The sequence below is a fragment of the Nansenia antarctica genome (genome assembly GCF_963989245.1).
Source record: "Nansenia antarctica genome assembly, chromosome: 4".
Taxonomy (NCBI): domain Eukaryota; kingdom Metazoa; phylum Chordata; class Actinopteri; order Argentiniformes; family Microstomatidae; genus Nansenia; species Nansenia antarctica.
This window is the reverse complement of record NC_137689.1, coordinates 58,784,953-58,799,611: the sequence shown is the minus strand read 5'-3', so window position 1 is coordinate 58,799,611 and position 14,659 is coordinate 58,784,953. Positions and strand designations below refer to the sequence as shown.

The window sequence follows — 14,659 nt, the reverse complement described above, 5'->3', positions numbered from 1 at the left end:
ACTTTGTGATCAGATTACCAAAAACAAAAAAAACAGTTGCCAGTTTCGACTATATCAGGGGTGCTCATTGTTCAATCTTTTTTGAACCAAGATCTTTTCAAGTAGCCAGCCTGCTGACATTTAAACCAGGGGTGCCCAAAATGTGCACCCCACTGTAGTTCTACTCAGTCACCTCCAGGTGCATGAACATAGGACCAGATTTAATAAGCATTTAGATCAGTTCATGAACTTTGTTGGTGGTCTTTTATTCCACTATAGGCCTATTATCTGGCTGTATGTCCCAGACTCAAAACAAAAACAAAAATCCTCTATCCTCATTATGATCTCTGGCTTTTGCCCTGTTTCTGTGAAGAAACATGATCGCCGAAGCTAATCTCCAGTTATTTTATTGTCGATACATTTCTGATCGCAAAACGGTCCATCTGAAATGTCAATTGATGGATGTACATTGCACACTACACTCAAGTAAATAAAGTAGCAATATGGGCGCTGTCACTTTAAGAATGTCGCGATTCCCCACCGGTGAACAAACGTTGTTGCGTCTTTCTGGCCAAAAAAAAGATGTCGGCAGAGTGGGAAACTGCCCTAAAAACTTCAGTGCGATAGCTAACGAAATGTCAACTATCATACCGTCTTAGACACGTCTTCCTCTCACTAACCGGAGGAGCCGCATAACAGTGCGAAGGAAAAACCTCACAATTATAATGAATCTTCTGGTAATGACACATATTACTTGTCTTTCTAGCTAGCTGTTGCCGTTGTTATGGCTAAATGTAGCTGTTATAACCCACTCTAAATCAGGCTAATGTCACCTGCCCTGATGATAGTCATCAAATGAACGGATGATTGCACGGTAATGGTGTTGAACCGGCCAAGCTATCGTCAAATATGTGATTAGCCAACTTAGCTGGAGAAATGTCTGTCAACTGACATCAACAAGCTTCCAAACCTCCAGCTAAGCTAGTAGCCAGACCGAGTTAGCTCGCTAGCTAATTAGTCTGAAACCGAAAGGCAGTAAGTGACAGAGTTAGCTAGTCTGTCGTGGGGTTTCTTTATTGGTTTGATCTGGTCGATGATATTCAACTAAATGTGTTGAATGTAGTCAGTGGTATATTAATAATATCAGCCAACGTATATTGGTACGTAAATCTTGCTAGCTAACATAGCTTTGTTTGGCCTAATGTAGAAAAAAGAATGCAAGGAGACTCCAGTTCAGGTGGACCCATGTTGAAACATTGCTGCTCCTGTGTGATTGTACAATAATCTCCCTGAAACTGGATGTTGGTGGGTTACTGTAGAAGCTACATAGAGTTGAATATTATTCGTTAAATTATGATCAACAATTCCAATATACTAGACTACCGGCTCTTACTAGTAAAGCTAATTAGATTATGTACCAGGCTTATTTTTCTGCCACCTTATGTTATGAGGCTATTCTTCCTTACTCTTGAGCATTTCCAGATTATCTTTAATCAGATTTCTTCACAGACGGGCAGAGAGCAGGGGTCAGAGTCTGAAGGGCACAATCACTCACTCATCGGGAAAGTTGATTCTGTATTAACCGAAACGACCTCAGGAGTATGTATGGGTCCGAGGCTCTGTCATGCCAAATCCACTATTGTGCCCCATTAGCTCGGGCTAATGCTGTATCGGCAACCATTGATGTTATGTTGATCTACTGCCCAGGGACTGTGCATAAAAATGACTACTTTGATCAACTAGTTAATTACACAATTATAAAACTGTCCTTCTAAGTGTGTTTCTATGCCCTAGGAGTCGGAGGTGTGAGTTGGGCCTCTTTCACAACTCAGCATGGACAGCTTCTTCAAGGCTGCTGTGTGTGACTTGGACAAACTCCTGGATGACTTTGAGCTCAACACAGGTGAGAGTTTGCCACAATTTTTTTATTTTATTCTAGTAGAATGTTTCTTCTCTTTTTGCATGCTATTTTCATGTAGTGTCTATAGCATGTGAGGGGGGGGGGTGTTTGCTAAGTCATACTGGCAGTGTTCTATTTTTGGCAGTTTTTGTCAGACTGTTTTGTTTATGCATAAAATATCAGGCTATAAATTGTGGTTAACAAGCTAAATTATATGAGACCTGCAGATTGTACTTTGTTGGTGAAAGTTGATCAGTTGTGATTTATTGCTTATTTCTTTAGAGAATTAACAAACTGTTGTTTGTTTTTCCACTGTCCACCCATCATCTCCCAATTTCCCCTTCTCCATGTCCAGAAGAGCTTTCTCTGGCTCCTCCTGCATACCCCGGCTCCCAGTGTTTCCTTCCGGAACCCTCCACTGTCCCACACACCCTCCCTGACCTCAACTCTCTACACTATGGCTCTGCCCATAGCTGCCCTGACCGTCCCCCCAACTACAGTCCCAGCCCTGGGGAGCACGAGGCCAAGGGCCAGCCTCTCACTGGGGTGGACCTGCTCTCCTCTGTGGACAGCAGGACAGTAAAGAGCTCTGCACCACCATGTCCTGACCGAGCCCTGAAACCTGTGTGTGACCTGGTCAATGATACAGGCTCAGCTTACCTCATCAGGGCTAACAGCCATGATGCTTTCAGTGAGCTGGATGTGGCAGAGAGACGGCTGGAGGAGGAAGGGGGTCTGCTGGTGGACTTTGACAGTCCTGTGGTAGCTATGCCTGGAGATGTGATGAGGGGCCTGGGCCTGGGCCTGGGCCCTGGCCAGGGAAGGACTGAGGGAAAGGAGGCTCTTGAGGGTGTAGAGGGGCTGCTGGGGCTGGATTCGTGTGAAGCAATGGGTGGATACTCGGCCTCTCTCAGTCTGCTGGATGTAATTCTCCCTGCTGCACTGGAAAGGGCTTGTGAGCCTGCAGACACTCCCTCACTGAACCATCAATCTGCAGACAGAGAAGGTGAGGTAGAGGATGAAGAGGTGGCCCACATCAATCGACACCTGGATAACTCACCTCATCTGGATAACTCCCCTGACGACCACTACCAGGCAGGTGACCAGCCTTTTCCCACAGATACCAAAATAGAGGACACTCCTACTTCTGACATCTCCATAGAGGCCAGCGAACAGTCTGAGCTGACTGAAGCCCAGTGTTTGGAGGAACCCTCCACCTCCAGCCCCACAGCAGAAAGGGAGCCTGTGGGCCTGTCCATGTGTGGGGCCCTTGTGAACCCCAAAGCCCATGAGGAGGCTCTTCGAGGGGATTCAGCGGAGGAGGAGGCTAGGCAGTCTGAGAGTTTAGAGACAGACTCCCTGTCTGCCTCGGAGACCATGGAGGGTGCTACTCTCCCCAAGGAGGTTGTTAATATGGTGGACAGAAGTACCATACCTGATGCCTCCTCTCAGGACAGCCCTGTACCGTCACATAACAGAGAAAGGCCGGAGATGCATTTTCACCAGGGACTCCCTACTCACCCTGCCTCCCAGCGGACACTTGAGGACAGCTTGTCTCCAGCGGAGGAGCAGCTGTCCCCAGGTGCTTCTTCTCCGGAGCAGGCCCCCTCCCCTCTCCCAAAGCCCAGCCCAGTTGAACCTCCTGAGTTTGGGTTTGAATACCTGCCTGAGAGTGACCAGGCTGGACTGCTGGTGACAGATGAGGAGCTAGATGCTTTCCTCCGGGGTGAGACAGAGGGGGAGGAAGGGGTCCCTCATTGTGGTAGGTCTGGGGAGAAGGCCCAGGACGAGGGCTTTTCAGAGTTTAACGGGGACCTGGAGGACAGGTTGGTGGAGGAGGAACTAAGGAGCTTCAGAGGGGAAGGATTTGAAGGCGTGGCCTCTCCAGAGAGTGACCAGATTATGTCTGTGTCTATGGAGAAGAGTGTGAGCCCATCCCTCTCTACTCCCTCCCAGGACCTCCCCGGCCCCTACCAGGCAGAGCTATCCTCCAGTGCGACCCTCAGCCCCGATGCACAGCCTTGCTATGGAGGAGCCAGGCCCAAACAGCTGCACTGCCAAACCCCCAGAGCTCCCCCAGCCGCCAGGGAAGCAGAGGGACAAGACCATGGACCCAGTGGCCCTACAGACACAAACACTGGGGAGGAGGATGAGAACAGCCTCCCCTCTCCTCTCAGCCCCAACCCTGCCGACGACCTTTCCAACAGTAGTGAGCTCAGCCTTGTGTACCCTCCTGAGGAGCGTTATGAGAGCAGTGAGGGCTATGATGAGCTCTCAGAGCCTCCGCCCTACCCTGGAGAGCCCCCCGGGGAGGGGCCTAGGACTGGGGATGGGAGGGGAGTGGAGTTGGAGGAGCTGGGGTGCAGGCAGCCCCCCTGGGTGCCAGATTCTGAGGCCCCTAATTGTATGAACTGCTGGCAGAAGTTTACCTTCACCAAGAGGAGGCACCACTGCCGGGCTTGTGGGAAGGTACGTAGCTTTGTCTATCGGGAAGAAGGATGTTTTGTTTTCTGTTCTTTTCTCAAGAGTATGTTCATCTGTTTAAATCTGTGTACTGTGTAGATGCTGAATAGTAATAAAAACAGGGGAGGAAAATCAGATTGCTGTTTCGAATTATAACTGGGCAAAACAAGCCCTTGCCATTTGTATTTTTGCTGGGCATTGTTTGAATTTTCATTGCACATTTACTTGGGTTTTCACCAACTGTGCCTCATATTGGCAGTGTAGACCTGACAGCATAGCACAGTTGATATTTTAACTGTACCTTTTCTATTTACATAATTTGTACTCTCCTCCGGTTTCCTCTCTTCTCCACTTACACAGTATACTTCAATACAATAGCTGAAATAATAGCCTAATCCTTTTGGATATAAATCGCATTAATGTGTCATTTAGGGCAGAGGATTACGATTTAAATGTGAATTCGTCTCAGATCATGTTTCTGACTTACACTAGGCCTATTGTTTTAGCCCCAACGGACATATTCATGCTGCTCCTTTTCATCCAGGCTTGTGTACAAAGCAGCATGGACCCTGCCTAGTGTACTGTACATCATACTGTTTATCACGCAGTATGACGGCCTATATATTTTGTGTCCCTCTGCTGCTAAAAATAGCTCAGCAGATATCATACTCGGAAAAGGAGCATGAGTCATCAGTTATTTTTCCTGTGCCTCTATGGATCTCCACTCACTCCTTCGAGTGTAAGCCGGACCTATGATGTTTAAAGTCAGTGAATCTGATTAAAACTGCTTTTGAGAGGACCCTGGGGGAGGGCTTTTATTATCCTGAATGGACTCTACTGTAGCCCAACGGGACCAAAAAGTATTTGTTTTTGTGTACTTGGATTTCGGGTCTTCCATGCACAGTCCAATGCATCGATTCCTTTTATTTACTGGTCTCCTCTCAGCTCGATGAAGAGGATGGCCACAGGGCAACTTATTTTGAAGCGTCGATGAGGTATAATACTACTGTTTGTTTCCTGTGGCTGACTGCTCTCCCCTCGTGTAGGTGTACTGTGCCGTATGCTGCAACAGGAAATGCAAGCTCAAGTACCTGGAGAAAGAGGCCCGCGTGTGTGTCATCTGCTTTGAAAACATACACAAAGGTAAGAGTGTGTCCTTCTGGGAGTATTTTTTTTCGCCTCCTGTTCTCCACCTGTGTGACGTCATCATCAACCCTGGAGGTGTGCTAGATTTCTCGACCTAGATGTTTGAACAGCCTGAATGTCTTAAGACTAAAGGTGGTTCAGGACAACGACATACAGTATACTGGTGGCTGGCAAAAGTTGGCAATAGTTCAACTTATTGCTAATCATTAGCGAGAGATTTTAGCATCGCTAGGCTGTGTTGTGAGTGCTGACTGTTCCATGTGAGCTGTTTGATTCTCTACCCAGCATTAGACGTCTAATAGCTCAGCTGACCGCTCTGTCTGTGTGAGATGTCGAACCGTCCTCTGAAGGCATGAAAGGAAGCTCTGATCTTGGGCAAACACTGAGTATTCATAAGGCCTCTGATAGGCCGTACAGCTCTTGGCTCAGAGGCATATGTGGCTTTATGGTAACACACTGAAAAAGGCCTTAATTCATGCTCAGCTTCTCGCACTGTGTATGTGCGTGCACTCTTCCCAGCCATTGTGTGATTTGTTATGTGTAGGCCTAGTCACAGTAATAAACGGTTATCTCAATAGTCAGAGAGCTAGAGAGAAACAAGTTGAACAAGATCAGATGGGAAAGAAAAGCATAGGCCTATCTGTTCTATGCTACTCAGTCCACTTCTCTGCTTCTACTCTTCCCTGGTCTGGTAATGAAGGACTTATTTCTCCCCAGAGAGTTGTCGCCAGTGCAGTGACTGCTGCTGCAGAGAGGGGTGGGGGTGGGGGGGGGGGGTTGGCTGAGAGAGGGAGAGATTTATAGCTATAAGGAGTCAGGACACTGGTGTGTGTCCTTGGACTGAGTGTGTGGTACAGGACCCACCTGACGCAGTGACCGTGTGAGGCTCTCAGGCAAAATCTCGCCCCCTCTGTGTGTGAGGAGAGAGACTGACTAAGAGGGAAAAAGGACAAACCGTTGGCTTTGCTTGGGACTCTGAGGGCTAGAGCAGTGTGCAATACTCCCCCCCCCTCCCTCTCTCTCTCTCTCTCTCTCTCTCTCTCTCCATCTTTCTCATTAGTATGGGGTGCAGCTTGTGTGCCTTACTGTACACACCCCTTGCCTGGAATCTGCAGCTAACACAGCTAACAGGCTATAGGGACTACCATCGACAGCTTCAGTGAGGTTAACAGACTAGCCTCTGAGCTAGCTCGAGTAAGGCTACGTAGGTTAGCATGTTCAAGGAGAACTCTGGAGACATGCGCCAGGTAAGACGAGTCAGACATTTAAACAGGCAGACTGATGATTTAGCTCAGGTTTGTTTATGTTATGGTATGTTTTTTTTTCTTTTTTCCAGTATTCATGTGCGACACACGGTATGTTTACATACCGGTACACATGTATACGCACGCAGGCGCACACAGGGAATTCAGGTCAGCTTGGGCTTGTTTACTCTGGTCCCAGCTCTGTGGAGGACACTGGGTTGTTTTATGCCTTGTCATTAGCCTACATTAAGGTGAACTACTTCAAGTCCTCTGTGCCTGTTGTCCTCTGGGTCGTTGGTATGCTATTGATCTATTGTTTTTTTTAACCTTTGCTGACAATAACCGTAATCAGGAATCATACAATCTCCAGTGTTAAGCATGCGTTCTTGTGTGCTTCTTTTAAACGGCCTGCGTGTTCCAATGTTGTGTATCTAGCCTGTACCTAGCCGGTGCCTGTGTCACCGGATCGATAAAGATTATATGATGCTTAATCAATATAATGTCGGCTAGAGCTCAGTCAGCACATTTGAAAGTGTAGGCGGACAGCGTTGGGTGTTCCATTCTGTCATAGCTTGCTTTCCTGGAAACAACTCCCCCCCCCCCCCTCTCTCTCTCTCCCTCACACATGCACACTCTCTCCCTCACACATGCACACTCCCTCCCTCACACATGCACACTCTCTCCCTCAGCAGGACTATGCTTTCACACCGCTAGAATATAGTAGACGGTTTGTTGTATTTTTTGTTTTGTTTTGTTTTTGTTTTTGTTTTGCTATGGAAACCACATTGAGAATGAAGTCCCCTTTTCAAGTGATGCCTGCTCAAGAAAGGTTGTTGGGATAAACAATCTTTCCACCTTGCCCTAGTCACACTCACTGTTTACAGACATCAAGCAATTGTATAGGTTTATGCTAGGCTCTGACAAGCCTATGACTTTATATTGGAAGGCTAGGTGGTAGTGGCCAGGCAGGGTCAGGGAAAATGCTAAGAATAGTTTGTTGGTATGGACATCACTATGGCAGGTGTGTTTTGTGTTTGCTCACTCCCCCCCCCCCCCACCCATCCTTCTCTCTTCCCTATAGCCCAGGCCCTGGAGCGTATGATGAGTCCTACGGGACCGAGCCCGAACCCCAACATCCCGTCTGAGTACTGCAGCACCATCCCCCCCCTACAGCAGGCCCGTGCTGCAGGCACCCTCAACTCCCCCCCGCCCACCGTCATGGTGCCCGTCTCTGTGCTCAAACACCCAGGCAACGACGGTACACACACACACACACACACACATTACTAGAAACGTGTCCTTATTGTACTTTGTCCGCTGTCTAACTGACTGTGTGTGTGTGTGTGTGTGTGTGTGTGTGTGTGTGTGTGTACGGCAGGTCTTCCTCGTGAGCAGAAGCGTGTGTGGTTTGCAGATGGCATCCTGCCCAACGGGGAGGTGGCTGACACAACCAGGCTGTCAGTGACGGGCCGCAGGAGCTCCCAGGAGTCCAGCCCTGTCACCCCAGACCCACCCCTGGTGAGAAGAGCCACTCAACACACACACACACACACACACACACACACACATATGCACACTTTCTGAAATGTATTTTCTGTCCTTTCTTCCTTCATTTTATTCGCTATCATCGTTCTCTCTCTTTCTCTTGGTTAACATCTTGATATTCATCCATCTTTCCCCCAGTCTGGCAACAGAGGGTCCCCTGTCCCGGCAGTGTTGGAAGGTGGTGTGGGAGGGGGGGTGTCGGCCCCTGGGGAGGTGGAGGTGGTGCGCCCCCCGGTGTCTGGGCCCTGGGACTACAGCCTGCTGTGTGGAGTGGGAGCCTGTGTGGAGAGGAGCCCCAGCCTGCTGCCCGAGGACGAGGAGGGGCTGCCCCCTCTACTCATCACCACAGGAGAGGATGATGAGGGAGGAGGTGTGTGTGTGTGTGTGTGTGTGTGTGTGTGTGTGTGTGTGTGTCTGTGTGTTTGTCTGTGTGTTTGTCTCTGTCTCTGTGTTTGACCATTCACCAGTCACAGTTCCCTGCTCATGTTTTTGTTGCAGATTTATTGGTGGAGGAGCGCCCTGCCCCCTGCCAGATCATGCTCCTATTGGAGGAGGGCGGACCACGTCCTTTGACCTTTGTCCTTAGTGCCAACCTGCTGGTCAACGTCAAACTGGTAACATGTGAGTAGAACCCCTCACACTCAGTCCCTAACCCATCCCTCCTCCCTGTGCTCTGACAACACATCCTTAAACATGTCTTCCTCTCCTTTTCACCTCCACTGATCTGAGAGCAATAGACAGGTGAAAGCTATTGTGGACCGCTCTAGGCCCAGTCCTAAACCAGAGTGTGTTTTCCTCACTGTACGTGTCTGTGTCTCCTATCAGACTGCAGCAGAAGGTGCTGGTGTTTGGGCTCCAGTGGTCTGCAGGCTGTAGGCCAGAGAGAGCTGGTGTTTGTGTTGGAGTGTCTGTCTGAGGAGAGAGCTCTGCCTAAAGAGCTGTTCACACTCTATCTCAACATCTACCAGGATGCCCAGAGAGGTGAGCCCCCCCCCACACACACACACACACACACACTCTCTCTAGCTCTAATAAGGTGTAATGATAACATGTGTACGTAGGTGACTCTTCTGATGTGTCTTTCCCCCCCCTTCCCACAGGGAGATTTGTGGAGGAGTTGGGTAACATGACGTTTACGGGCAGTTTCTTAGGCAGTAAGGAGCACGGCGGAGTGCTGTTCTTCTCCCCATCCTTCCAGCCTTTGGAGGGCCTGTGTCTGCCACCCCAGCCCTTCCTGTTTGGCCTGCTCATACAGAGGCTGGAGGTCCCCTGGGCCAAAGTCTTCCCCCTCAGGCTGCTGCTACGGCTGGGCGCAGAACACAGTGGTTTGTCTAGTTTTTGTTGTTACACTAAAGATTGTGACTGTTTTGACTGTGTGTGTGTGTGTGTGTGTGTGTGTGTTTGCGCTCGTGTTTGCGCGCGTGTGCGCGTGCGTGTTGACTAATGTGTAATCCTAAATGACCTATAGTTTGACCTAAATGATGTGTTTTATGCGATGCAGCGTACCCCAGCACACTGGTCAGTGTGCGCTTCAGGGAGTCCGTGTACAGAGAGACTGGTCACACCATCATGAACCTTCTGGCTGTAAGTACCAAAAAACACAGGCACACTGTACTTCATTTTTGTGTTCTTATCCCACTTCTGAATGAATGAATGAATGAATGAATGAATGGACTTTATTGTCATTGCTACAGTACAGGTACCAAACAACGAAATTTAGGAGGGGTGGCTCCCCTGGTGTTAGGAAAAGGAAAAAAAAAAAAACTTTTAAAAAAAATCACAAGAAGGGAAGGAGCTGGTTTACATCAATAAAGGCTATGTACACAATCCACTGTACTATACTGTACAGATAGACGGCTAGGGTTGTCATATTGCACAATAGTATTGTTTCACGTTATTTAAAGTGTCACAGTTTGCAGGCTTGAAATGTACATGTTTGTGCCTCAGCACTACACCTGATTTTTTCAGTCCAGCAGCTGCCATACAATCCGTCCAGACTGTCCAGGGCCCAGAACTTAGGTCTTTGCTGTGTTTAGGGCCTGGACGGCCCTGTGGTAGAAGCTGTTCTTCAGTCTGTTAGTCTTAGCGGCCAGGGTCCTGAACCGCCTTTTCGAGGGCAGCCTGGTAAAGTGTACGTACCCAGGGTGGGTCGGGTCCCTGGAGATCTTGGAGGCCTTCCTGAGACAGCGTGTGTTGTACAGCTCTTCCAGAGAGGGGAGGGGGGGCGCCGGTGATCTTCTGTGCTGTTCTCACGACTCTCTGTAGCGCATTTCTCTCCGCTGTTGAAGTGTTCACAGTGACCATAACATTTCAAATTAAAGAGTTGTAACAGTCAATGATTTAATATTACCAAGATTGTGTCACATAGAATTAGGGTCTGCTGTTATTTCCTGTTCCTTGTATAGCATTTACATGACATATATATCAACAATAGAATGGTGCTCAAGAGAAAACTAAGACATAGAGAAATGTCGTAAACAATATATGTATTTTAGCAAACACATAAATAATCTATGCAATTCGGCAAACTAACACAACAGAGTCCACATACAATCACAAAGCCTAACCCTAAACGTCCCAATCTCACCCTAATCAACTCAGTCCCTATAGAAAACGGATCCGGCTGTGACGTAACTCCAAACAAAACAATCCACGCAAAATGTATAATCCAAACATAAAAAGAAACCTTCACCAGCCTTAAAAAAAGAAAAGAAGAATAGTGCCAAAAACCCATTTGCTGAACAAATATAGGTTTGGCAAAAACCCACTGGCTGTATAAAAGAAAATACCAAAAAACTGAAGGGATCTTACCGAGCTCTGCCATCGTAACCCCAATATATCCACTCCTATATTCCTAGCCAATGTCCATATATCCACGGCAAACGTTTCACCTCGGAGTTCACCTTTGACTATTATACACCCTTTGGGACAACTATGTGGAGAGACCTGATCATGTGTCTGTATCTGTGTGTGTTGGATACCCACAGGACCTGAGAAACTACCAATACAGTTTGCCAGCTGTTGAGGGTCTGAGAATCCACATGGAGATGGGCCACAGCTATATCGACATCCCCAAGAGCAGGTTCACAGAGGTAAGACAGACGAGATACAGAGAAGGGACTACATACTTCTACATCCGTCCCCAAGAGCAAGTTCAGCTGGGAGAGAAAGCTTGTGTGTGTATCCGGCATATGTTATTTTAACTTACATTTGTGTGTGTGTGTGTGTGTGTGTGTGTGGCAGATGCTGAAGGTGGTGAATGCGTCTAATGAGCATGTGATCAGTGTGGGAGCCAGCTTCAGCACGGAGGCCGACTCTCACCTGGTCTGCTTCCAGAACGAAGAGGGCAACTACCAGACCCAGGCCAACAGCATGCCTGGCAAGACCCGCACAGGTTCGGACCAAACTAGGCCCAGACTTGACACACACCAACCACACACCTTGACTGATCCATACCTACTCAGACTCTGACACAACTCAGGTTAGACCCAGGCCAAACTGACCGGACAGGACACACCTCTTACCTGTAACCACAAGGAACCTTGTAGGAATGACAACCATTATGTGCATAAGCAATTCTGTGTGTGTGTGTGTGTGTGTGTGTGTGTGTGGAATTGTAGTGACAGGGGCCAGCTTTGTGGTGTTCAACGGAGCTCTGAAAGCGTCCTCTGGCTTCATCGCCAAGTCCAGCATTGTCGAAGGTACTGCACAGATTCATCGATGCTTATTACACATCTGTCTGAATACGTCTCTGAGAGTAAATCGTATGTTCTAACGTCTGTGTGTGTGTGTGTGTGTGTGTGTCAGATGGGCTGATGGTGCAGATCCCTCCAGAGACCATGGAGTCTCTGCGTGCGGCTCTGAGGGGGCAGACAGACTTCCACATCCCCTGTGGGAAGGCTGACGGAGGGGAACTCAGAGACAATGTCACCGTACGCTGGGTGGACTGGATTGCACCTATCAATGCAGGGTAAGGGACAGATTACACACACACATACAATCTCTCTTTTATAATTACAATACCTCTAATTATATCTTCATGTTGATTTTGTAGTGATACAATAGTCTATTGTTTGAATGTTTTGTGTGTGCGTGCGCGTGCAGTGTCACGAGTGGTGTTGATGGGAGATCGATGGAGGGAGTCCACAGTGTGAAGATGCAGCAGGACACAGAGTTTGAGTCGGAGGGACGCACAATCAGATGCACTGAGGTGGGTTACTCACACACACTCTGAAACTCACACATACACACATACACACACACACACACATGCCTGTTATTCCATGGGACTTGTACGTATGTCTTTACCAGCCTGTCTGCCCCCCCCCCCCAAGGTGTTCTACCTGTTGAAGAGTGCAGACTGCTCCCTGTCGACGGTGCTGCCGTCCTGCAGTGTGTTCCAGAGGGAGATGGCTCTGGCTAGCTGTGGAGCTCTGAACCCTCACCTGTCTGTGCTCACGGCTAGTGGGATCAACTCCCTCTCCCTCAGAGTCTCCACACAAACCGACATGGTAAATGACTGCACCCAGGTCTTGATTTGAGTTCATTCCCTGATTATTATAATTTTTTATTACGTTAATACAGTTCAGATGGATTTAGCGCAGTCCTAGTGCAGAAAGATCCTCAAACCTTCTCCATGATGGCCACAGTGTCTGATGGTGTCGAACTGGTACTGAATTAATGTATGGATGATTTGTCTGTGTGCCAGGTGGAGTACCAGGCCGGGTCGGGGGGCAGGCTCCTTCCACAGCGGTATATGAATGAGCTGGACAGTGCCCTCATCCCTGTCATCCACGGAGGAACCGCCAGCGTACCACAGACAGCCATGGACATGGAGTTCACTTTCTACATCACACACAGCATCTAACACACACGCATACACACACACACAGTATCTTACACACGCATACACACATACACACATACACACACACACACACACACACACACACACACACACACACACACACACACACACAGCTAACACGTGCATTCACTCTCTCACACACACACACACAAGGCCAGGACGTCTGTGCACAGAGTAAGATGTTTGAGCCCAGGACCTGGTTTCAGTTGACAGGATCTGAGGACACATAGCTTACAATCCGTTTGAGAACACACAGCGAATCACTCATGGTTAACGACTGGACAAAATAAACGGCCAATGGCAGGACATTCCCACGTTCCCTTTTTCCTAACCCCCTGGAGGCCAGATGTGTGTGCCTTGGTGGGCTCTCCATTCCAGAGGTGTGTGTGTGTGTGTCTGTGTGTGTGCGTGCGTGCGTGCGTGCGTGCGTGCGTTCTGCCGTCACCAACGCTGCTTTACTCCAAGAGGCCAAACACTAACCATGGACAAAAACTACCAAAAAACAACCAAACCATTCTAACCATCGGACTACTCTTTTCTCTCCTCCTGCTTTGCCTTCAAAACTCCTTCTGGCTTCTGTCAGTTAGGAGCATCTCGATGAATGTTTCCTACAGACACTCTGTCAACAAGCGGCTTTCCTTTCCTTTACATGTATTTTCTGTATATTTAGGGTGACCATATGGTGAAAGATGAATATTCGTAATGAAACAAGCTACTTGATTGACAGCTGTATACCAAGCTTGAGAAGAGATGCACCTGCTGCTTAGGTGCTACATAAGTAATTCTCTTTATGAACCATTACTCAAAATGAACTCTGTTTAAGAATAAGGAGGACATGAGGCTCGCCTGATCCCTGACTACAGAGCTGGAACCAGGCTAATACCTTCTTGCCAGCTTGTGATTCTAGAATCAGGTTCCCATGTTCTTTTCTCTCATGGTGTGTGTTTCAAGTGGAGCTTCTGACACACAGTCTTACTGTTGGCTTTGACAAATGTAATGTATAGAAGATGTATTCATATATAAATTATATCAAGATCTTTTTTTTCTTCTTTTTTTTTTTTAAGTTTAAAGAACTATTTTTGGAACAGTTCAGTCAATGGAATAGAAGTTCATATTTTTGATAGGATGTTAGCCGGTACACTTTTTGCAGTTATAGTGCAGATAAAGTTCATTAAACACACAGAGGACGAAAACAAGGGCCAGAACAATTTACCCTGAAATCGACTGAAATTATTTATTTACCGAATAGTTTGAACGAAACAGACTACGGTAATACTATAAAACATTAACTGATTGAATTGTATTGATTGAATATGTAGACAAAGATAAAGGTAAGATTTACTTCCCTGCAGATTCCATATAGACCTTAGTTGGTGATTAGCAACCACAGGCCCTAGAGCCAGCCAACCACTCAGATGCTTTGCTAACAACTCTTGGCACTGATATTATTGAAACTGAATGATATTGTGGAAATGTTGTATTGATGAAGGTGAGTAATTATTCTTATCATTCTGA

At 47.7% G+C, this 14,659-nt stretch overlaps 1 protein-coding gene across 1 annotated transcript; it reads left to right on the top strand.

Annotated features, from left to right (window-relative positions):
• The first annotated feature begins 599 nt into the window (after positions 1-599).
• On the top strand, positions 600-14,094 carry zfyve16 (zinc finger, FYVE domain containing 16). The gene is made up of 18 exons (XM_080529533.1): positions 600-716; positions 1,774-1,882; positions 2,235-4,348; positions 5,389-5,485; positions 7,814-7,990; positions 8,111-8,250; positions 8,416-8,647; positions 8,776-8,898; positions 9,103-9,258; positions 9,378-9,602; positions 9,779-9,861; positions 11,265-11,369; positions 11,521-11,671; positions 11,898-11,978; positions 12,085-12,247; positions 12,382-12,487; positions 12,612-12,788; positions 12,986-14,094. The coding sequence occupies exons 2-18, from the start codon at positions 1,813-1,815 to the stop codon at positions 13,142-13,144; spliced, it is 4,359 nt and encodes a 1,452-aa protein (XP_080385659.1). The 5' UTR covers positions 600-716; positions 1,774-1,812; the 3' UTR covers positions 13,145-14,094.
• The last annotated feature ends 565 nt before the right edge of the window (positions 14,095-14,659 follow it).

What these genes read in the sequence shown, in the direction of transcription:
- zfyve16 (XM_080529533.1), top strand. Translation starts at nt 1,813, where the DNA reads ATGGACAGCTTCTTCAAGGCTGCTGTGTGTGACTTGGACAAACTCCTG. An exon ending in CTTTGAAAACATACACAAAG is followed by an intron (nt 5,486 to 7,813) that starts GTAAGAGTGTGT and finishes TCTTCCCTATAG; the next exon opens with CCCAGGCCCTGGAGCGTATG. An exon ending in CAAGTCCAGCATTGTCGAAG is followed by an intron (nt 11,979 to 12,084) that starts GTACTGCACAGA and finishes TGTGTGTGTCAG; the next exon opens with ATGGGCTGATGGTGCAGATC.